Genomic DNA, 25,038 nt, shown 5'->3' on the forward strand with positions numbered 1-25,038 from the left:
GGTTATTCCTACATACTTGCTATGCATATTTGTGAAATACCATAAAAACAGAGGCTACAACGCTCTGACTACATCTGCCCAGTGAGAGCTGCTTTCATACAATTTATTGCTTTAAAAATCTTAGGTCTGCTTAACTTAGTCTGTCAAAAGTAGTCATTCTTTAAATATAAAAAGGATTTCTCTTTGTTCAAGATCCATTGTACCTTTTGATCAGTTCCTGATCCAAAAAATGCAGAATATACCATATTTACCTTTACATAAATACTGAAATTTGTCCAGAGGTTGCAGCAATAAGAGATCAAAGTATACAATAAGGATTTTTGCTTTTTACATTTTAAAATAACTAAATTTGCGATCCACTAAACATTATTCTGTTACAGTGCAACAGCTATTGCTTTACTTTTATACCAAAACTCCCTTTTGTTTTTGCATACTGAAATGGTTTGAGCAATTCCTCAGATAATTTTCCCTACTTACAATTTGGTAAAATGAGAATTAAACAAGGTAGATACTTACTAATCTCCATCTTGCAATTCACGGCTCATGCGACTAAAAAAAAAAAATTATATATATAAAGATTGCAATAAATAGTCAAAAATAGGTATTTCTGTAAGGCATCCGAGTATACAATATTTTTTACAAAAAAAAAAAATTTAAAATGTTCGAGTATCTCAAATATATTTTTTGCCACAGACTGGAAAATAAAAATTAAAAGACTAAAAGGAAATCTGAAGCAGATATCGTGTGCAAGAACTGTAGTTTCTCCTTAAAGAAAAAAAAAAAAAAAAAAAAAAGTTTGTCCTTAAGTCCCATCTTCAAGACAGATACTGGTCTGTGGCCTTTAAAAAGTTCTAGGCATGACTGCAGTCCAACATAAGGGCTGAAGTTTACCCTTAAATAGTATAAATAGCTTAATTTTTTAGGTGCCTAACAAGTCTTCATTTCTTTTTTTTCTCAGTAGCTTTGGAATTTGTATCCAAGGTCAAAGGCTGTCCAAGGCGGTACCAGTGTGGTCCCATTACTGCATGCGATCAGGTTGCAACTGCTGGGGTTGGTATTGAATGAAAGCGGTGGAGGCTGATGCAGGCGTGGTGGTGGCTGCAGCTGCAGTGAGGGGTTGCTGAAGAGCACTGGCATAGCTGTATCCTACATAACCTGGCGCAGGGGAGGCTGCATAGGGGTACTGGTCATAGGCAGCTGTGGTATACTGGCTGTAGGTCTGAGCAGCTGTGCTATAGTCTATATACGGAGACGTAATGGACTGGATAGGAGTAGGTATAACGACACTTGGCTGAACGATTGCTTGGGGGTAGATGTATTGAGGAGAGAGCCTGCGGAAAGAACACAAAAAAAAAGCACTTAGTTCTCATAAACGTGTTAACTAAAATTTGGATTAGTATCACTGATCCTGCTCAGTGTTTTTTTTTTTTTCTATCTTTAAAGTGAAAGACAATGCTAGAAGCTAGGAAAAGCCCCAACTACAGCAAAACTCACTCAATTATGTATCATTAAAAGAAGGAAAAAAAAAAAAAAAAGTCTTACAGTGCTGGACTTCCAAAATTCACAACAGAAATAAATGTTTCTACACCAGTGCCTTTTGGCAATAGTTACCCAGTGCTTGTTGCAAAACAGAAATAATTGTGTTTTCTTTCCCTTGAGTAATAGTTCTTGGCAGCTGTCACACCAAAACCCCCAGCTATTTAGTAACAAGACTGAAGAGCTGTTGTGCTAAGGCCTTTTTTTTTTTTGCATAATGCATCTCCCTCTTCCATCAGAGGCTTCAGGTACAGATCTCCAGGACAGCCCGACTGAAACCCGGATCTTCGATTTCTGCCGAAATTAAATCTGCAACAGAAATTGGCTGCTTGGTTTCAGCAGAAACCCAAAACCAAAACTGCCCCCCCCCCCCTCCAGCAACAGCTTGGCTTACCTCATTGTTGTGGGTAGTGGGTGCAGAAGCGTTCCCACTTGCTCCTGCACATGGCCAGTTCCAGTCAAAATGGTTTCCGAGACTTCTAGTGGCGGTCTTTGAGAGACCACTACTGGAGGTTTCAGAAGTCTCCTGCAGAAGGTCTCACATGCCACTTCTACTGCACAATGGTACCAGGCAGGAATGAGGGGGGTTTGTTTCTGTTCCCTGAAGCCACTAGACCACTAGAACTTAAGATAGAGCCTACAGGTGGTCAGGGGAGGATTTTCAGTTTCAACCCAACCCCAGATGTTTTTGGTGCCAAAATCCAGTCAGCCTCTAACCATAGTATGGTAACTTAACACATTCAGCACTGGAGAATTTCCTATACTGAATGATATGGATTGTACAGTAGTGTTTTTTTGGTTTTTTTAAAATGTTTAATCATTTTTATTATAAATGTTTATAGATTTATTGGTAGTTTGCCAAAGCAGAACAGAGCACTGTACAAAACTAAGAAGTTAAATATAAAAGGAAAAGGAACCAAGTGATAGGATCACTTAAGAGCTTGTGCTAAATGTCTACTGGAGTCTTAAAACCAGCAGCCCAGGGGCAAAAGGCTCATACTAGCTACCTAACATGGGTACAGGCAGGAGCTGAGTGTGACATAGGTGGGTTGGAGAAGGGGCCAGCTAAGACTGCTAGAATGACAGTTGGTACTGCATGCCATCATGAAAGCCAATGTGGCTGAACTTGCCATCATCAAAAGGTGGTGTTAAGTGCAGCCACAGACCCTAAAATATAAGCCCCCCCCCCCCCCAATAAGTCTCTACTATATGTTCCAAAGTTGTCCTCCACCCACCTCATCAGGACTTACCCAGAGGCTATTCCTGGTGGTCCAGTGGTCCTGGATAGGCCAAGACGCCCATCACTGGAGGCAGTACCTTGCGAAGGATGTTAAAAAAATGGAAGCGGTGCAAAGAAAAGCTACGAGAATGGTATGGGATTTGCGTTCCAAGACGTATGACCAAAGACTTGCTGACCTGAACATGTATACCCTGGAGGAAAGGAGGAACAGGGGTGATATGATACAGACGTTCAAATACTTGAAAGGTATTAATCCGCAAAAAAATCTTTTCCGGAGATGGGAAGGCGGTAGAACGAGAGGACATGAAATGAGATTGAAGGGGGGCAGACTCAAAAAAGGTGTCAGGAAGTATTTTTTCACGGAGAGGGTGGTGGATGCTTGGAATGCCCTCCCACAGGAGGTGGTGGAGATGAAAACGGTAACGGAATTCAAACATGCGTGGGATATGCATAAAGGAATCCTGTGCAGCAGGAATGGATCCTCAGAAGCTTAGCTGAAATTGGGTGGTGGAGCAGGTGGGGGGGGGGAAGAGGGGTTGGTGGTTGGGAGGCTAGGATAGGGGAGGGCAGACTTATACGGTCTGTACCAGAGCCGGTGATGGGAGACGGGACTGGTGGTTGGGAGGCGGGAAATACTGCTGGGCAGACTTATACGGTCTGTGCCCTGAAAAAGACAGGTACAAATTCAAGATGAGTTTATCTTGGGCAGACTAGATGGACCATGCAGGTCTTTCTGCCGTCATCTACTATGTTACTTCTGCCTTGGTCAGCTTCTGGTGCCAATATGAGTATGATGACCCCAGCAGTAGTTCCACAGTACTACCACTAGGGTTAGGCTTTTGAACCACCTCTGGGTAAGTGATGGGGTAGGGTTGGGGAAAGAATCCTTGGGAACAGAGTTAGGGGCGTTATGTTTCAGGGCGAGGGCAAAGGCCACCTTGCATACTTGGGCAGACACAAACAGTCCCCTATGGTAAAACCTGTCTTGTTTAGTAAATGAAGGCATGGCTCCTGCATTTACTGTATAGGCTTTGATACACACAGGAAATGCAAAGCTATCACATTTTAGTGAAAGAGCCCCTTGGTATCTTATGAGTTCTGGATAAAAGCTGAAAGTTAGGCATCCATTTTTTTTTGAAAAGTCTCAACCTCCCCTTATTATCCTGTGTGTGTGTGTGTGTGGGGGGGGGGGGGGGGGGGGTGGTATATGAAGCCATGTGCAGACATTCATTGCAAGGCCTCATTTGCTTATGAAGAGAGAGTTGCTCAATGGTAGGGCAGGCCCTGCTTGTATCCTACCAATCGGAAGCTGCGGCTTCCATGTAAGTTATTTTGGTTATCTAGAACTGCAGGTGGTTTTGGATGACTGAAAACTTCCAAAGCCAGTATTGGGTTACATTACCTCCGTTTCCAAGCTTTTGCCACTGGTATAAATTTAAACTATAATATTTGGTAACATGCTTCTTACAGCATGCCTATTGCCTTTTCCTTGCTAGACACCTGTTGTATATATTTATCATAAATAGGAACACAAACTGTTCCAGACCAGGGGTAGGTTTACTAGAAAGTGCTACTGTGGTAGAATGCACTAGTACACACTAGAGCACCTTACTTGCCGGTCCCAGTTAAAGCCAACAAGACTATTTTATGTTAACAGGGCACAAACAGTAGCACACATTGTAAAGACTAGCCCTTCTACCTGCTAAAAATTGTCAACATAAATTTTGTACATAAAAAGGACTTTGAACTCCTGATTTCACCGTTGAACCTCAGGTGAGGCACATATTCCATTAACAGAAGAGGATACTTGATTAGGACATAAGCACAGTTAAGGGGCTCATTTTCAAAACAGAAATACTGCCAAAAAGTGGTACAAAAGCAGCATTTGGAAGTTTTGGCAAAACATCCAAATCGCTATTTTCAAAATACATCCTTAAGGTGTTTTTCTTTGCAGTGTGCCCAAATCACAAGGGGGGCATTGCTAAGGCGGGTTTTGGGAGTTGACCAATGTATTTCTGCCATAAATGGAACAAAAGGCCAAGGGCTACAATTTATACATTTTGGTCTAGACCCGTTATGACAGAAAAAAAGGTGACCACTGGAGGATTAAGGCATGACCTTCCTTACTTCCCCGGTGGTCACTGACCCCCCCCCCCCCCCCCCAAGATGTAAAAGAAACAGTACATACCAAGCTCTATGACAGCCTCGGATGTTATGGCCACATCCTATTAGCAGCAAGCAGGTCCCTGGAGTAGCCTAGTGGTCAGTGCAGTATACTGTACAGAAGGGAATCCAGGCCCATAGCCCACTAACCTGTACACTTGGGGTGGAAAGTATGAGCCATCCAAAACCCACATATTGGCGATACCTGCAGCCATAAGAGCCATTGTTGTGGTGTACAGTTGGGTACAATATAAGGAGGCAACAGCGAGATGTGTACCTGGGACCTTTTATGTGAAGTCCACTGCAGTGTCCCCTAGGGTGCGCCACTGCTCTGTGTGGTTAAGTCTAAGAATGCTGGCTCCTCCTCTATCCCAATGCCTTGATTTTGTGGGTTTTTCACTTGGACATTGTTTTGAAAATGGCCCATGATAGACACACTAAGCACAAGATCTAGCAAATGGCCATTAAAAAAAAAAAAAAAAAAAGTTTTGAAAATGGCCAAGTACACTACGGGATTTCTGGATATTTTCTGCAAAATATCCAAAGCCAGATTTAGATGTCCTATCGAAAATACCCCTCCATAAAAGTCACAGAAAAGTGACAAACTCAAACACCAGCATTAAAACAGGTGTTCACATACTCTTTAGATGCAACTTCCAAAAGATAGATGGAATGGACAGACTGGATATATGGTCTTATGTTTCAATGCACCACTCAAGGAAAAACCTTCTGTGGTGAAATCACTTTTGTCCTAAAGTGATAGGTGGGCAGTAATTCCACTAGGATAGTGTTGCATACAAGATTTCCAGGCAAGGAGAAAGCGAGCCGAGGAGAGCATTGCTTACTTTTGTTGTGACTGTCGAGTACCTTCTAGCACTGCAATACACATTTAAACATCCTTTAGTCTACCAAGAGCCTAACTTTAAAGCAGAATCTAAGAACATGCGTGCGTTAAGTGAAGTGGATACAGCATGCTAGTTCTATAGTTCAAATAAACACAGTAGAAAAACCAAGGTACTGTTTTGATTACCACAAACTAGCAAAAACAAAGCCACATTAAAAAGCGAAGCAAATATCAAAACCATGAAGTTAGCTGCTGGTTGCATCAGATTGCACAGTTTAATTTGTCAACTGGACAATTTTTTTTTCTAAACAAACATTTCACGAGTTTGAATTGAGGTTCTTTAGGGACAATTGACGTTTGCAGGGCAGTCCATTGGTCTGCATGCAAACGGCAGTTGACGTAAAAAAAAAAAACAAAAAACGCGCCAAGCAAAAAAACTTTTATTTTTGATCCGCTAACAGCGATGCAGGGGTGGCTCTCAGGCGTGAGTCTACATCAATTAAGGCAGCTGTGAACCAGAAGAAAACTTCATCTCCAAACCAGAAAACAGTGATTATTTTTAAAAAAGTGATTATAAAAAGATGTCAAATGATCAATGGCATCAGCATCACACATCATGAAGTTGTCCTGTGAGCACTGCACAGCACGAGTTACATCAGCAGATCAATCACTGGTAAGGACCACAACACACAGTGAATAATGTGGTCAAACCTAAAAGGGAGAACAGCTGTTGCCGGCAGAAGAGTTATGAACTGCTTTGCTGTGTACCCTCTCGCCCACAGAACGCCAGATCAGTGGCAGCATGACCCAGTGCACCTAACTAGGAGAGATGAGGAAAAACAAAAACGTGGCACCAGCCCCAATTATTTTAAAAAAAAAAAAAAAATTACACTGTTACAAATGAGGAAAATACTTCAAAAGAAAAAACCACCTTTAGTCAATTCAGAGTAAAAAGACAAAGTTGTAACGGTCAAAATTAAATGTAGATCAAAACTCCTAAAGTTTAGTGAGTGCTAACTGAATTAGCGCATATATTAAATGCTATTTTATAGCAGTGGACTTCTTAGCATTTTAGCACGTGCTAAACTCTAAAAGTGCTAGGGGCACAAGCAGGAGGTAAGCAGCAAAATGAACTAGAACATCTGAAATTTAGTATTTTGAAAAAATAAAGTGTTCTAAAACTTAACACTGGCACTTACAATCTGCTTAATCATCAAGTTCAAGGCGGAAAACAATTGCACATTATAAGTGTGTACTTTGTCCCTAGAAGGCTCACCATCTCAGTTTTTGTACGCGAAGCAATGGCGGATTAAGCAACATCAGGGTCACAAGGAGCTGCAATGGGAATTGAACCCAGGACTAACCATTAGGCCACTCCTCCAAAGACCCCCCCCCCCTCTTTATGTTCTGAGCCTAAGGGTATTTCTTACTATTTATACATTCTGGAATACAGCCACACTTCATTATCACATCCTTGTTTATGAAAGGGATCCCCTTTTTGGAATCCTCTGTTGCATTAACGGATTTACATGCCTGAGGCCTGCAAAGGGCTCTAATAAGGACCAGCAGAGCATCCCCAATACCAAATTTACTCAGTGACCCCATGGGAGGACCTTTTGACACCAATATCTATGACACAAAACAAAGTGAGAAGTAAATCTTTAAAGTGAGTCCTGGTAGTGCTTGGAATGGACTGAGAACCAGGAAGCCAGGGTTGAAATCCCACCACTGCCCTTTATGGTGTTAGGTAAATCACTTAAGAGGCAAATTCTATGAACTGAAAGACTCCATTAATAGACAGGCACCTATATGCACTAGGCAAAGCTACTGTCCAATGCCTTAGCACTTAACTGCAACAGGGGCATACATGTGGGTGTAGTATGGGCAGGCCCTGGGCACGTCTCCCAATTATAAACGTAGTTTATAGAACTTACACATGACTTGGTATGCCTTTGACATTGCGTAAGACACCTACAACAGCAGAAGAGGGTCAAAGAACAAGTACTAAGGACCATTCAAGCTTGGGATTGTCTAGAGCCTTTTTTTTTTTTTTTTTATTGGTAGGCCCGTGTGGATCTACCAATAAAAGGACTCTAGACAATCCCAAGGTTGACTGGTAAGACACATGGGCACCAACGCCCCCATATGCTAACATTCTATAGTGTAATCTTGGCACCAAGATGTCACTACAGAACTGGCACTAGTGCACAATCTGGGAAAGCCTAAGATGGAGGCACCAATTCATAGAACTGCCCCATTAACCCTACATTGCATCAACTATGAGCTTAGATTATACTCTCCTCTGGGATGTACTTCAATGTCTCACCTTGAACTACCATTAAACGAAACTTCCAGCTAAACCAAAACCCCATTTCACTTTAAGAGTGGTTTACATTTTAAAACGAGAACCTATGTTGTAAAATGTGTGCCAAATGTTTTCCCTAAATGGATAGCTCTAGATACACAAACCTAAAGAAGGAGACGCTGGTCACTTAGGACACATTTACTACTGCTTAGCACACACTGGAACCTTGGCCCACAGCCTTGTCAAACCTTATAAAACCAGAAGTTCACTGCTACTCAAAAGAACCCAATGGTTTAAGCTTTTTACACAAGGCACAAAAATCAAAGAAGAACCCTTAATGAATAAAGCCTAACTTTCTGTACAATGACCTCAGTTGAGTGTCCGGATTCACCTGTTTGGCAAGTCTTTAAATACCAAGAAATAAGGGGAGGGAGAGGGAGGTGTCAGAGGTATCCCTAGGATGTAGGATTTTATTGCCATCATGACCATGCATTTATATAGCCTGGATTTGTTACTTATTTTCCACATTACCATTAATATTCTGAATACTGATTTTTCATGTGGTTCATTGGGGGGAGAGGGAACCGTAATATTCTGCAAGAGATGTACAGTATTATGGAACTATGCCTCGCTGCTCCATGTGGTCTGGTCAAGCATCTGCTAGAATTACATTAAGAAACTAACTTCTTTGAAATAGCAATTTAAAATATTCAATCTGACAGGAAATATTTTGGTGTTGGAGAGGGAGGGGTGGGAACAGTTGGCCTTTTTTGGCTAGGAGAAGCCATTTTATTCATGCCATGCTTTACATACTTTGGGATTGCTTTTATGTCAAGTAATTAGATTTTGCTTTTTACTGTACATTATAGTTTTCTATAAATAAACTGGAAGAACCAGGTTAAATGTACTCCTGGTCTGAAGATCCAACTGTAGTTGATCAGCTTTGATTTGGATTCAACCGGATTTTGAGGTCATCACTGCTGTTGAACTGGGTGTTCAGCAGCATATTTTTTAAAAAATTGCTAGGTTAACATTTGAAGTTTTGAGTATTATTTCAGTTTGAACCGTTAAGTCCATTACAGGTAGGACCATTTCTCAAATGTTTAAATTACAAGGTATAGAAAGTTCCAAGGTAGTACCGTTGTCCATTCTCCATTTACTGGGATGCCTGAAGCTAGATGAGAGGTAAAGAGTTCATATTTTGACATAGTGCTCTTGAACTTAAACTGTGCCCATCAGCAAGGGGATGGGTGTGCATGGGTCTGGGATCAGATGATGGCACATTAAAACAAAAACCGAGGCTAGGTTGCAGGTGGATCACATGAGAAACCCTACTCTTCTGCCCAATTAATTCCCCCCCCCCCCCCTTATCTGTTTGAGCAATACTTGAGTTTGAAGACTGGATGCTTTTAACTAGAACATTACCCATGACATGGTCAAGTAAATACACACTTTACATGACTGATATTTGCATATATTGTGAGCAGGCATATTTATAGAAAATAAAAACTCAAATTTCCCACATTCTAGCCAAAAGAGCTTAGAATGTAATTAGTTCATCCGACTTCTTACGGGTGCATGCATGTGTGTAATATTTAGATATTAACAACAGATGTGTTGTCATATTGGGACAGACTGAAGATCCATCAAGCCCAGCATCCTGTTTCCAACAGTGGCTAGCCTAGGTTACAAGTATCTGGCAAGATCCCAAGAAAGTACATTTTATGCCGTTTATCCTAGAAATAAGCTGTGGCTTTTCCCCAAGTTCATCTTAATAATGGACTATGGACCTTTTTTAAACCCTGCTAACTGATTATAAGTACATAAGTAATGCCATACTGGGAAAAGACCAAGGGTCCATCGAGCCCAGCATCCTGTCCACGACAGCGGCCAATCCAGGCCAAGGGCACCTGGCAAGCTTCCCAAACGTACAAACATTCTATACAATCAAGCCATTGTGACATCACTAATGAGGTTGGCTCTTATTGGTGGAATGAGCCACTATGACATCACAATAAGTTAAATCACTACTCTATGTAATAAAAGTGAGCCAAGTAGAGGACATAAGTACATAAGTAATGCCACACTGGGAAAAGACCAAGGGTCCATCGAGCCCAGCATCCTGTCCACGACAGCGGCCAATCCAGGCCAAAGGCACCTGGCAAGCTTCCCAAACGTACAAACATTCTCTGGCAATGAATTCAAGAGATTAAATTACACGTTGAGTGAAGATTTTTTCAGATGCGTTTTAAAATTTACCACTTTGTAGCTTCATTCCCCACCCTAGACCTAGTATTTTTGGAAAGACTAAACAAGCTCCATCTCTGGCCGTCTTCAAATCTAGGCTAAAGGCCCACCTTTTTGATGCTGCTTTTAACTCCTAACCCTTACTCACTTGTTTTAATACCCGTATTTTATCATTCCCACCTTAGTTACTCCCTTATCTCTGTCCTGTTTGTCTGTCCTAATTAGATTGTAAGCTCTGTCGAGCAGGGACTGTCTCTTCATGTTCCAGCGCTGCATACCATCTTGTAAGCGCTATAGACATAAGTCGTAGTAGTAGTAATTCACATCTACCTGTTCCACACTACTCATATCTCCCAAAGCTGAAGAACCCTAGCCACTTTAGCCTTTCCTCATAGGGAAGTCATCCCACCCCTTTATCATTTTAGTCACCCTTCTCGGTACGTTTTTTTTTTTTTTACTTCAACTATCTTTTTTTGAAATACAGTGACTAGAACTGCACACAGTATTCCAGGTGCGGTTGCCATGGAGTGATGCAAAGGCATTAACATCCTCATTTTGTTTTCTATTCCTTTCCTAATATTCTATGTTTTCTTAGCTGCTGCAGCACACAGAGCAGAGGGTTTCAACGTCGACACCTAGATCCCTTTCCTGGTCAGTGACTATCATATTACCTACTCTATTTTTAGGATAGGGATATATATAAATGTTATTCAGGAGGGAGCACAGTCAGAAGTGATTGCTGTCAAAAAAGTTACTATTGTAAAGAGTAAACATTGTTTGGAGAAAGAACTAGTTCTGAGGCTACAGGGCCCTAGCACAGGGATAGACTGACCACTTATCAGTCCTCCCAAAAGTATATATATATATATATATATATATATATATATATATATATATATATATATATATATTTTTTTTTTTTTAATGAAAAAGGACACAGGACAAAATTCCAACTAATACATCTCATGTAGCATGGCACCAAATCTGCCTTCTCTGTTCAGAATTAGGAAGATTCCAACCTCCTAATTTTTGGTCCTCTTTAACAGCGCCATCACAATTCCCCAGACTCAGTGCCAGGCCTTTGGAGGGTGCCAACGATCACCATGGATACAGGAACAAAATGTGAGAACAGTTAAACAAAACACACCTCTTCCTCCCTGGTTTCACCTACAGGATCCTGTCAAAACAGGAAGTTGCAGTAGAGAGGGTGGGACACAGCAGAAGGAAGGCCACAGAGATGGCCTCTAACATCGCTGCAGGAAGCTGTTGGCGAGATCAGCGTAGAGAAATGAGGGAGGGGAGAAAGGTGGCAGTGGCAGCAGGGGGCCCCCTGAAGATTTTTTGCATGGGCCCAGCTTTGTCTCAGCGGTCCTGATCTCTAAAGGTTGGGGGGGGGGGGGGGGGGGGGAAGAGAGAGAAAGGTTCTGGAAGACAGAATGGAGGTGTGACAAAGCTACTGCTGAAGCCTAGCCAGGCCCAAGCAGCAAGGGGAACTACTCTAGGTTACACAAGGCAGGAGACCCATATTAGGCTGACTAGGCCTAGCTCAGGGAGAAGCTGGCAGACCCAAGAAGTCTGGAAGCCAGCTAAGGGAGACTTGAAAAGCAGCAAAGGCATAGGTTACTCGTTGCCAGTACCCTGCAGTCTCACTACAGTGGAATTTATTTATTTATTTATTTTTTTAGTATCTCAAGAGATTTGAACTATGATAGGTGCATCCTTCAACCCCTGAGAAACCCACTTCTGTTTAGCAGGGACTGGTCTCCATTACCGGAACTCAGTAAAGCTTTTGGGGAATAGTACTTTCTTCTGTGGAGGAGAGCAATTGTTCCCTATTTCTATACCATGCTATAGGAGATTTTTTTGGTGTTTAAAGATTTTTTTTTTTTTTTTGGCAAATTGAGTGCCTAGTGCCACTTACCACCTGTCACCACCATACTTCATCTAAAAACTATCCCCACATTTTGCAGCCTTCAAATGTAAAGCCTTTTTGGGTCTATTAGCCACTTTTGAATGCTCATACTCAAAATGGGTAATATTTTCCTAGGGTACAAAATTTTGTTACTTGGCACAGGCTGGGAGCTGCTAAACTCTGGAAGCAAGAACAGTTCCAGATAAGAGAATGCAGGAGATAGAAGGGATGGAAAAAGAAATTAAAGTATAAGAACTTTTTTTTTTTTTTTAAATTAGAGCAGAAGACTGAGAACCAGGAGAACTAGGTTGAAATCACACAGATGCGCCTTTTGTTCTTGGCAAGCCCCTGAACCCTGTCACCTCAGGCACAAAATTTAAGCCTATGTTTACTAAGTGGTGCTATGGGTGCATTAGCGTTTAACGTACATAAATGGTTCCTCAGGGGTCAGTGCTAGGACAGCTGCTTTTTATAAATGATTTAGAGATGGGAGTAACCAGCAAAGTAATTAAATTTGCTGATGACACAAAGTTATTCAAAGTCGTTAACTCGCGAGAGGATTGTGCAAAATTACAGAAGGACCTTACGAGACTGGGAGGCTAAATGGCAGATGACGTTCAATGTGAACAAGTGCAAGGTGATGCACGTGGGAAAAAAGACCCCGAATTATAGCTACGTCATGCAAGGTTCCACGTTAGGAGTTACAGACCAAGAAAGGGATCTGGGTGTAGTCATTGATAATACACTGAAACCTTCTGCTTAGTGTACTCCTGCAACTAGGAAAGCGAATAGAAGGTTGGTTATTAGGAAAGGTATGGAGAACAGATGCGAGGTTGTTATAATGCCATTGTATTGTTCCATGGTGCGACCGCACCTCAAATATTGTGTTCAATTCTGGTCGCCACATCTCAAGAAAGATATAGAACTGGAAAAGGTGCAGCGAAGAGCGACAAAAATGATAGCAGGGATGGGACGACTTCCCTATGAAGAAAGAATAAGGAGGCTAGGGCTTTTCAGCTTGAAGAGATGGCTAAGGGGAGACATGATATAAAATAATGAGTGGAGTGGAACAGGTGGATGTGAAGCGTCTGTTCACACTTTCCAAAAATACTAGGACTAGGGGGCATGCAATGAAACTACAGTGTAGTAAATTTAAAACAAATAGGAGAAAACTTCTCTTCACCCAACGCATAATTAAACTCTGGAATTCATGCCGGAGAACGTAGTGAAGGCGGTTAGCTTGGCAGAGTTTAAAAAATGGATTGGACGGTTTCCTAAAGGACAAGTCCATAGACCGCTACTAAATGGACTTGAGAAAAATCCACAATTTCGTGAATAACTTGTATAAAATGTTTGTACGTTTGGGTAGCTTGCCAGGTGCCCTTGATCTGGATTGGCCGCTGTCGGGGACAGGATGCTGGGCTCGATGGACCTTGTCTTTTCCCAGTATGGCATTACTTATGTACGCGCATTAAATGCTAGCATGCCCATAGAAATGTATAGGCATGTTAAAAACGCTAATGCACCTTAGTAAACATACTCCTTAGATTGTAAGCCCTCTGGGGACAGGGAAATACTACAGCTGAATGAAATTCACTTGAACTATTAATGAAAAAGCATGAACTAGATCCAACAGTATTTTACCATGTTAAAACTGTTCCTGTGTAGGATTCATCTAGAGAGATCTGGTGTACCCAGGTTTTAACCATCAGGAACTAAGGGGGGGAATCCTACTAGACCACAAGAGACAAATTTTTATTAAAGCAGTCTTAGAATGTTTTGCTCTTCAAATTTCACCGATTTTCCCCTAAAGGCCTCTTTTACAAAGCCACGCTAGTAATTCCTGTGCGGTAAATGAAGAAGCCCATTCAGTTCCTACAGGTTTCCTCATTTGCTGCACGGATCGCTAGTGTGGCTCTGTAAAAGGAGATCAATGGTGTCTCCTCTAAAAAGGTATGACTTGATTTTGGAATGATCTGGCATTTTTCCTGGCATAGAACACAGACCTTAGGGGTAATTGGCTCCCTTGCCCACCTGAATTTTTTTCTTCCTTTTATACATCCCTCCCAAGGGCCACTTGTTTCTCTAGTGAGCCAGGCAGCACCTGTATCTAGGGTCCATACAAAGCCTGTGTAGTATTATATACCAGCAAAAGGCAAAACAAAATTTCACACATTCTATTATCCTGTCCGCATCTCTATATTTCACAGCCCAGAGTCCCATTTATCCCATTCTGTAAGGTCATCAAATACCACTTCATCTCATCTTTAAAAAAAAAAAAACAAAAAAAAAAAAAACCCTTTTCACAGGCATAAACTAAACATGAATACCTTGACCAGCCTGCACAGGAAAAAAAAACAAACAGGTGGCCTTAAAAGGTCCCCCCCCCCCCCAAAAAAAAAACAGCTCCATTCATTCTCATAGAAGATGACAGCAGCTAGAGACCTGCACAGTCCATCCAGTCTGCCCAATAAACTCATTGCACGTGCTGAAATAGAACATTCTCGATCTATCCTTGCCATTTCAGGGCATGGCCTGTAGAAGTCTCCCCAGCCCCGGACATACTCCAACTACCGGGATACAATATACACATCACCTGTTCAGCGATTTCCTCCTCGGTCACCTCCTGCTCATTCTCAATTACAATTCCTTACACAGCTCCTTATTGCAAACTATTCAATATTCATATGTTAAAGGTAAACCCTTTTATGAAATGTGTATTAGAATGGATGGGAAGGGGAGTTTAGGTGAGACAAGGGATTGAATGGTCAGAGAAGCCTTTTTATGAGCACTGCTCAAATGCTATACAAGGTATAATCCACCCACCCTATGAATGCTTGGCGGGGGGGGGGGGGGGGGGATCAAACGTATTTACATATTTATTCACTCAACTTTAATGGTCAGCCTTAAAAACAGATGACCTCATCAGCCCAAAAACTCCTCTCTCCCACACAGCCAATACAATCCATCAATGGGGCACCAAATAAACTGGGTGACGGAAGGGGAACAAAGATATATGAATAGTCATCAGATCACCTTGCAAGTTAAAAAAACAAAACAAAACAGATAAGTGTGTATGGGGTGGTGGAAAATGTGTCAGAAAAAGTAAAATTATAACATGCTCGTCTTGAATTTCACCCTAATAAGCCCACGACTAGGTTTTGTTGTACTAACACAAAAACAAAACAAAACAGAAAACGAGATTAAAAGAGATCTTACCAAGCAGCAACTCCGGGGCTGATACAGTTACCTCATGTTAAAGCCTTTTTAAAGCTCAGCTTACCTTAATGGAAGCAGTAAATACAAAGCGTTGCTTCCCAATGCTATAAGCTAATTGTATACTATTTTATTTACATACTAGTAGACTGAACACAAGAAAGTATGCTAAACAAGTGAGCACACTGTATGTATGCACACACAATCAATGCCAATGCATCTGTGCATGTGCCAGATTATTATTTTGTGTATGACAAGATGTTGTATATAATACACCACCCGTTTAGCCTAGGTGGATGTAGGCACAGATTTGCCAACACAGGCCAGCACTTTATTCTTCCTCTTAGCTATGAATTCATCCATTTATGCTCAGATTTAAAAAATTTCTAGGTCCTAGGCCAGTGATGGGCAACCTTTTGAGCTTGGTGTGTCAAAATTCACCAAAAAACTGAGCATAACTCGGGTGGTGTGTCACTTCGAGAAAAATTACTGCTACTAGGACCGCCCACTGGGCCCCCCTCCACCCGAGATCGCTGCCCACCCGAGGTCGCTGGGGACCCCCTCCACCCGCTACCGGGCCTGGAACTAATCTTAAAGCCTCCTTTCACGTCGCAGCAAGCAGCAGCAGGGCAGACCTCTCCTCCTTCCTTCTGTGCTCCGCCCTCACAGACATTACGTCAGGCGAGGGCAGGACACGGAAGGAAGGAGTGGCCTGCCCTGCTGCTGCGACGTGAAAGGAGGCTTTAAGGTTAGTTTCCGGGAGCGAGGACTGACCACACTGCGGCAGCGCTGCGTGTCATAGGTTCGCCATCAGGGTCCTAGGCTGTGCCTAATGGCTAGTCTGCCCTAGGCCCCTTTTCAGATAGGTCAAGGTGGCTATGGTTGTCTTGAAAGCTCATTTACCCACTGGCCTTTGACTCCTTTACTACCCTAATACAACTCCAAAATAAAAAACTACATTGTACACATCATGTATTTTAATGTATGAAGGGGTGAACTAACATCTTAAAGCAAAATAGGGAGTTCCTTTTCTTAACCTGCTGACATTTCAAATTTTACAGTAACCCCCCCCCCCCCCCGACTTCAGTATTTGTTTTGTATTATGTAGACATTATTCCAAACACAAGACTACCAGACTAGTGATCTAGTGCTTTGCACAAACAAAACCCTAAAACAAAAAAAGAATTTGCTTGCCTTTGGGCAGTTGTGTTCAAATAGGCAGCTGACTCATTTTGCTGCCCTGGTGAACACCTGTTATTTGGCAAGAAACCAGGCCTGGCACAATTGTGTGGCAGAAGGCCAGCTGCTTGTGCCAGATCCACTTCCTAACACCTGGGAAAAGAATAAGTGCAATTTCTGAAGTGCACTAATGCTTACACACAATGATATATGTAATTCATTCCTATTTTGCATCCCTGTCTGCCTGGGTCCTGGTCTCAAACTGTTAAAATACGGCTCTGGTGTTTATGCACCCTCTGAGGTATATACCCTTCTTTGTATTAGACAGCCAACTAATGCCTATTGGAATATGTTCTATTAACTATTTTCAGATGAACCTGTAGGATTTAAAAGAATAGCCTCCAACTTGGGGTTGAGGAGGGGGGTGGGGCAGCCAAGAAACAGCTGGGATTTGGAGAGCAAATTTCTAAATTATAAACAGACCTAGGTTTTAAAACTGGTTAAAATATAGTTACTAAATGAGTTTAAGGACACACTAATCCATCTTTTAGAAACTTGGGTGTGACAGAAGGAAGTTAAAGCTACAATTCCAATCATGCAGTGGGACAAGATACAGAACAGGCACAACTAATTCAAACAAAAAGGTGCTAAAGCCTTTGAATACCTATTAGCTAGCAGAAGGCTCCTATTATATTTAGGAAAGCTTCACCCCCCCCCCCCTTCATTCTTTTCCCATTCCTTCTCCTGCCATTTTATACCCTGCCAGCACCATTCCTATGCCAAGGCACAGACCTTGGGCCTGAAACTTGTAGCAATCAAGGGCCTTGTAATTGCTGCTCTAGTCCTAGGCAAGACTCCTGCTACAAAGGTGGGGAACAAGTTCTGGGGAAAAGTAATTTAGCTGTCGTACCCCTAAGTGCCATCACTGGATCTCGGGCCCAAGTTCAACTCTTATAAAAGCAACCTTGCCCCCACATCCCATCTTTCCCCGTTGACATTAGATAGGAAGTGGGGGGGGGGGGACAGATTATAAAGGGCTTTCCTTACAATGAACCTTGTATACACTAGGTTACTGTTGGCCTATGCTATAACATTTCATCATCATTATTGAATAGTCTAATATGGTTGGTTTTAAAAGACAAAAAAAAAAAAGTATTAAATAATGCAAAAACCATGTTGTGTCTTATTGTAACTGAACTGTTTCCTGTACCTCACCTTTGAACTATAGTGATGAGGAGAGTCATAAATTGTAGAACCCCCCCCCCCCCCCCAAATGAAAAATAAATACAAAACCCTCATGGAAATGGCCCTGATCTGGGAGTTGTATATCAAAGGCTACTTAAAGAAAGTGAATCCTAGTTTTTGCAAAACTATGAAGCCTTCAAAACAATCGTTTGCAGGTGCAGCTAAAGCATCTTGGGTATGGACAGATACGTTTTCAGGATTATGCACTGCTGAGTGATCATCTTTAATGAGCAAGACTTAATTCTTTCCACTGCCCTGTGTTTATAGTTCATGTAGAGGAATGAATGTAAGCTGTATATCATGCCGCGATATCTTAAATCTGCAGCCCTGGTTGCAATGCATTCACCAGCAAACAAAAAACAAAACCAGCATGAGCCTCAGAATACAGAAATATTTGCAAAAAATGTTTCAAAAGTAATGCTGCCATGAACTTAAAAAGCACCCCCAACCACCAAAAAAAAAAAAAGGCACTTCAATGTTACACACTGCCACCTTATAACAGTACATCCACATATCCCAACTGGTTCAGAATCACAGCCGAGGTCAGGCAGAGGGGAATGGGGTACTGCAAACACTGAACTAAAGGGGGAAAACAAAAGCAAAGTACAAAAATACCAAAAAGGAAAAGAAAATGCAATAAACTTCCAAAAATTTCTGGGGGAAAAATGGGAGGGGACAGGTTTAAATTTTACAAACTAGCAACATTCTCCTTCTGGAATGGTTTAGAGACGTACATGAATCATTAAATAGTTAAAACGCCGGCAGCATGACAGTCTCCATTGTTCTCTAGCAACATTTGTCTTTTCCACAGCAGCTGCCAGATCGCTTTTGATTATATAAAGAACTTTTGGACTGCAAGGGGATGGGATAAGCTATTGAAATGGACACACAATAACCCACTTTTGTAGACTCTTCCGAGGTCAGAAGAACATCTGTCCAAATTTTTTTCTCCCCAACCTAATGTTACTTTGCATGGCGAATACCAAGAAAAGAGCACAAGCAGTTCAGATCATGTGCATATGAAACATTATTAAACCTTGTATACAAAATGCAGTGCACGTCTTGCTTACTGAACTAGGTTACATTCTTTGTGACGTAAAGGAAAATTAATTGGACAAAATTCACAGTATGTTTTATTTTACTAAGTAGAATAAAGGAAAACAAAACAAAAGGTTTTGCTGTCATCTGAACACTACAACATGAATCCCTTAGAATGAGAAAGGGCTTTATAGATATGAAGGAGTTTCTCAGCGTGCTTTTTAAAAAAGTGGCAAGAACTGTTTAGCCACAGACAAAACCTTTGATGAAACTTACCCAAAAGATCTCTGAATAAAAGCAGGATGTATTGGCTGGACACCTATGGTAAAACCTAGAAAACACAGATCAGATTCAAATGCCAGGCACTGCAATGGAATTAATGTCAAATTATATAGATAAAAGCTGCTTAAGGACACAAAGCATAATATGATCTAGTAAGGGGTTCTTTTTCCACCTTAATTCCAATATCTTCCTGCGATGTATCAAAACCAGGGTTTACTGATCGTTTTAAAAGGCGATTCTATAAGCTGGTGTCTGGATGTAGGCATCAATAGCATGTTACAGAAATCCAGCATGTATGTCACAGGTGCCAATAATTGGAAGTCATACATGCTAGACGCTATTCCAGGAGTGGGCAACCAAAGTCCAAAGGCCACAACCCAGTCTGGTTTCTAAGATTTCCACAATGAATATGCATTAATATTTGCAGAGCTGCTGGGGGGGGGGGGGGGGGGGGGGCGGCGCCAGGGTCTCACTTTCCTGCTCCTGACAGGACACGAGTGATCGTGTCCCAACAGGAGCGGGAGAGAGAACTCCGGCACTGGGCCTCCCCCCTTGGAGGCTGGGGAGGACTCGAAGCTTCTTCCAGCGCTGCTCTGCTGAGTGGCTGCTTTTCCTCTCGGCGCGCATGCTCTGTTTTGAAACTGAGCATACACCAAGAGGAAAAACAGCTGCAGAAGTAGGCAGCCAGCGCTGGAGGAAGACATCTTCTGCGGGTGGGGCCTTGGGATCCCCGCCAGCCAAGGTATTTTCTGTTGTGACAGCGATTGGGGGGAGGGGGGGGGCAGCAGCTATGCCTTGGGCCTAGTGGCGGCAGCCCTGGATATTTGTATACAATGGAAGCCATACATGCAAATGAATCTCGATGCATATGCGTTGTGAAAATCTTGGAAACCCAACTGTGTTGTGGCTCTCAAAGACTGTGGCAGCCCACCCCTGCACTAACTGAAATTTGTAAGCCGTGCCAGGTGGTACACACACGGGCAGAGCATGAACAAGTGACACATGCAGCTTATAGAATACTATTAGATGTACGTGCTCAAGCCACCCCAACTTGGCTATGTGTCGACATGGCAACCTGTGCACCACACTAGTTTTGTGCCATTATTTGAAAGTGACTTAGGTGCACCCAAAAGCTGTTACAGAAATGACACTTGTGCCAATTTAGACTTACTCCCTTAGTGCCTGTATCACACAGTTCAGGCAAAGGTTTTTTGTTTTTTTTTAGTGGGTTCAATAGTTTGAATCACTTGTCTGCTGAACCAAGATTAAAAAAAAAAAAAAAAAAAAAGTTGTCTTCTGAAAGTAAAGTACAGAGGAGTGGCCTAATGGTTAGAGCACCTGTCTTGACATCCAGGAGGTGGCTGCTTCAAATCCCACTGCTGCTCTTGTGATCCTGGGCAAATCACTTAACCCTCCATTGCCTCAGGTACCAACAGAGCCCACCATGGCCAGAGAAATATCCAGTGTACCTGTTGAGCTACTACTGTAAAGGCGTGAGCAAAAAAAAAAAAAAAAATCTAACCTTGTCACCAAGCCTTAAGGTAACTACACTAAGAGGCATATTTTCAAAGCACTTTGGGAGGCTAAGTTCCATAGGTTTCTATGGAACTTTGGGAGGCTAAGTTCCATAGGTTTCTATGGAACTTTGGGAGGCTAAGTGCTTTGAAAATGAGCCTCTTAATTTACTATAAATTGTCAAATCTTCCATCTCACAAAACAAGTTGCATATGTTATCTACAACTTTTAGTTATGGGCAGATTCTTCAGTACCAATTTTTTCAATTTAAAAAATTAGAAACCAATCTTTTCAGTGAAAACAGAAATGGAAGTCTTGTCTCATAAGCAACAGTTAAAAAAAAAAAAAAAAAAAAAGTTTGCCGAGTCATTGGTAAGTAAGCAATTTCTAAAAAATGACACAGCACTTACTTTCTTGCAATACATGTTACCCTACAGCATGACTCATGTTTTGCATATGACTGTTGAAGTTTAAGACTTTCTGCATATTCTGGTGAAAAGATACTGAATACCACATCAAAAGCGCTCCATTTGAATGCCAACGCAAAGGATCAATAGTCATGGACTCGGAGTCTGTATTACTTGCTAGGCATTCTCCATCATATTATGCTATCTGGTTTTGATGATGTAGCATCCCCCTTACCTCCCCCCCCCCCCACTCTAAAGGAAGACAAGGAACTTATGTTAGCCTTTTGAACATGATGGCAAAGGCTTACTAAAGTTTATATTTGATTACAACTTTTAAATGCAAGTGTTATTCTAATTAGGTATTTAGATAAAACAAGGCAATGAAATTTAGCAACACATTTACTGCCAGTTCCCTTTTTATCAACTAGGTCACACCTTCCCAAATTGTGGGTCAGGTCCCCAATCCACATTTGGGGGTCATGATCTGGGTGAACTCTCCATTGTGGCATTTTTCACCTTGGGGGGGGGGGTACAGTTTTATTTGACCCCGAACATGGAATAATGACAACTTTCTTCCTTTTTTTTTTTGTTCCAAGCACTGAGCTAGGTACTTGTAATCTGGCCTGATGCTGCTCTTGCTTGACCTTGGTCTGATCCAGCATGGCTTAGCGTGTATTCTAAGTTATTTTCACAGCCCATTCAATCATTTTTCTAGCACCGATATTAATCTGAATGTCCTTCACAAGAGGGGTAATTTGGGGGAGAGGGATAGATTCATTTAACCCCCCCGCCCAAAAAAGGTTTTATACATCAGAGGACATTTCACAAGGTATTACAAATTAAGACGTACACCTCCCCTGTGCCTCACCGCTTTGAATATTTCTTGGTTTAGCACCCAGATAAGCCAGGTTCACGTTTGCTTTTCTACCATCGATGATCGGGTTAGGGTCTTTGCAGGCTCGCTCTGCTGCTGCCCTGTCGACCATTGTCACCTGCAAAGGAAGAGAAACCAACATTTAATAATAGAGTCAAATACTAGAACTACCTATCAAAACAATTTATTCCTAACAATGAGGCATGATAGGGATAAAAGGATTTTCCTAAATCTTAAGTTCAAAATGACAGACCATGGGCATGACTCAAGAAATAAGGTGGGCCTCTATTTGTGCTTCAATTATAAAGAGCTCATTCAGGAAGGCCTAGAGAGAAAGCTTCAGGTAGTTAGTAAATCTGAGCAACAAGAAATAGTTAGGACTGAGAGGCTATTTCTCTGTTGGTTATTTTTGTGCCAGAGTCCAGAAGCAGCTGACATGCAGTCCAGATCCTTTTCTTTTCAGCCAAATATGCACCAGGGCTAGGAACCAGAGGTGGTATTGATAAACAAAAACCCCAAGCAACAGCAACAAGACACCCCTCAAAACAAAACAGATCCTCAGAATGCTAGAAATGAAAGTAAATGGTAGATGTAGTTGGTACAAAAAAATAAACTGTATGGAAAGTTTGATTGGTATTTAAGGTGAAAGCACCAGACCAGGGCTTATTTGGTCAAATGCTGTAAATTATTTACTAGAGCGGGACAGAAACATGTCACCAATTGAAAGTTTCAGAGGAGGCCTTATTTCTTTTTTGTGATGTGCTGGGTGGGGGGGTGGGGTTGGTAGAAATGGTTGAGTGTAGCTCTTCAGAAGGGTGCTCTCACAAAAGGTTCACAATTAAAAAAAGGGATCGGAGGTCAATTCAAACCAAGCAAGTCATTGTCTGTGAGCCCCCCCCCCCTCTTTTTTTCTGCTGTCGTCAGTGCTGTCAGCAACAAAAACAAAACATAAAAAACAAAAAAAAAAACCTAAACTTCAGCGGGTTCACCCTGTTCTTCACTTACCCTTCCATCAGGGTCCGTTTCTTCTCATGCTAACTGGGGAGGTTTGGGGGGGGGGGGGGGGGGAAGAAGGGGTCCAGTCTAATAGGTTAACAAAAGGCATACAAAAAAAACACAAGAAGTCTATGCCCATCCCCCAACCAGACTATGTCGTCCCCCGTTTGGAGTACGAACTGACCCCCTCCAGGGATGTAGTCCCTCATCGTACTACAGAGAGGGCATGGAAAATTACCAAAAGTATATTTGCCAACACTCCTACAAAGGTTCCCAGCGAGATCAGCAGAACTTTACATCATACTGCGCACCATATTTACAAAACAATGGAACAGTCTTTCTCTACAGATGTCAAAAGAGAAAAAAAAATGCATGCTCGCTCTTAAAATTCAAGGCAACCCATGGTCAGTTGGCACGGGCAATGTCTGCGAATGGGTTAGTTTTAGGCTCCCACGTGCAGGATTTGGTTAGTTGCTAGTCCCTGGTAACTAAGGGAAACAACGCCTGGGAAGCACTTACAAAGCCATATCCTCGGGATTTGCCCGTCTGCCGGTCTGTGATGACCACAGCTTCTTCAATATCCCCGAAAACTTCAAAGTATTTCCTCAAGGAGGAATCCGTAGTGTGGTAGGGCAATCCACCCACGAAAATCTTGGTGAAGGTAGTGTCCTTCTGTACAGTGTGCATGGTCACTGGGGTGTAAACTAAGGACCTTTGTAGGAGCATTAAATATAACCCAAAAAGAACCACGACAAATAACAAAAAAAACAATTTTAAATTAAAAAAATGTAGAACTGCATCTATGCAAAGAACAGGCTGGAACCACGGTCCGAGGTAGCTGGTGCTGCGCGCTCCCACGCGGCGATCGCCCTTCCCGACCCCCACGCAGTCAGCCGCTCTGCAGGTTGCTGCTCAGCGGGCTTTATACCCATAGCTAGCCCCGCCCCCCCTGTGAACCAGTTCCCGCCCCGCAGCGGGAAAAGCGTGGGGGCGGGGACAGGCACCGAGGAGGCTGGGAATTGTAGTAGTAATCTGCTGCTTAGCATTGGAGTGGCTGGAGTCAAAGCAGTGAGTAGTGTTATGGACATGCGTGACCCTCACCCAAGGGCGAGCGCAAAGACGATGATCAGAGTTGAGAGACTGAGGGGAGGGGGGCCATTTTCTGCAGTGTGTGGGAATGCTTGCTGCCCCTCCTCCCCATCCGTGTGCTCGCTCTGGTAGTTCTGGCTACAAAAGCGAAATGTGCTTGTGTTACTTTCCCTCGCCTGGTAACAGGTTACTTCAAAAATACCGTAGATCGACTCTTTCATAGCTTTTAGTTCTTTTGCTCTACAAATGCCAGTTGCAAGGTTAACTTAGCTGCAGGAGTTTGTTTTTAATACAACGTATTCGAAAGATCGGTTCCTGAAATACAGTTTTTTCTAATCTCTGCTTGCTACAAAAAAAAAAAAAAAGTCTTACCCGCCTCTAAGTCCCGTGGTGCCCAGCGGTGCCCTCCCGATTCGACGGGCAGTGTTGTTTGGTCGGGAGACTTGGCAAAGGGCACCTCCTGCTACCCCCCCCCCCCCCCCTCCGACGGAAAGGAGTGGCCTCAGCTCATTTGGCTAAGAAATAGACGTTTGCAAAACAAATAGTGTTGAAGCCCGCCACGAAGAGCCGCTTTAAAGAAAAAAAAAAAAAAAGGATCCCCCCCCCACCACGGTTACAGATTGTGCAACGTCATATTTCAAAAATGATTGACGTCACAAAGGCTTCTTAACTAAATATATCAGGAGCTTAGGCTTCTGGTTTCATGACTTACCTTACTGTGCATTGTCGCCGTCGTCTGACTTCCTTTTAACACGTTATATGCAGCGCTGCGCACGCTTTGTAGCGTTATAAAAATGCTAAATAGTAGTAGTAGGAGCATAGCGGTAGCTAGTAAATTAAGGTTCAAAATATGACTTTATAGCATTGCTAGTTGGAAAAAAGAAACCCTGTATTTTGCTTCTACTTGCTTAAAAGAAGAGCAGAGTGGTTACAGCTGAGAACCCAGGAAG

The 25,038-nt window shown here is 42.3% G+C and overlaps 1 protein-coding gene across 1 annotated transcript; it reads right to left on the reverse strand.

Moving 5' to 3' along the window:
- Positions 1-89: 89 nt before the first annotated feature.
- On the reverse strand, positions 90-23,884 carry RBM38 (RNA binding motif protein 38). Its single transcript, XM_030213041.1, has 4 exons — positions 23,519-23,884; positions 21,998-22,121; positions 19,202-19,256; positions 90-1,331 (listed from the first exon to the last, which is right to left on the reverse strand). The coding sequence occupies exons 1-4, from the start codon at positions 23,723-23,725 to the stop codon at positions 1,019-1,021; spliced, it is 699 nt and encodes a 232-aa protein (XP_030068901.1). The 5' UTR covers positions 23,726-23,884; the 3' UTR covers positions 90-1,018.
- Between the last annotated feature and the right edge of the window lie 1,154 nt (positions 23,885-25,038).

This window comes from Microcaecilia unicolor, chromosome 8 (genome assembly GCF_901765095.1).
Source record: "Microcaecilia unicolor chromosome 8, aMicUni1.1, whole genome shotgun sequence".
NCBI lineage: Eukaryota > Metazoa > Chordata > Amphibia > Gymnophiona > Siphonopidae > Microcaecilia > Microcaecilia unicolor.

Bases quoted from the DNA above. Each gene is read 5' to 3' on its own strand.
- RBM38 (XM_030213041.1), bottom strand. From the start codon at position 23,725: ATGCTCCTACAAAGGTCCTTAGTTTACACCCCAGTGACCATGCACACT. The intron at 22,122-23,518 runs GTAAGTGCTTCC...CTTCCTTTGCAG, and splicing joins AATCCCGAGGATATGGCTTT to GTGACAATGGTCGACAGGGC. The intron at 1,332-19,201 runs GTAAGTTTCATC...TTCTTTCCGCAG, and splicing joins TTTATTCAGAGATCTTTTGG to GCTCTCTCCTCAATACATCT.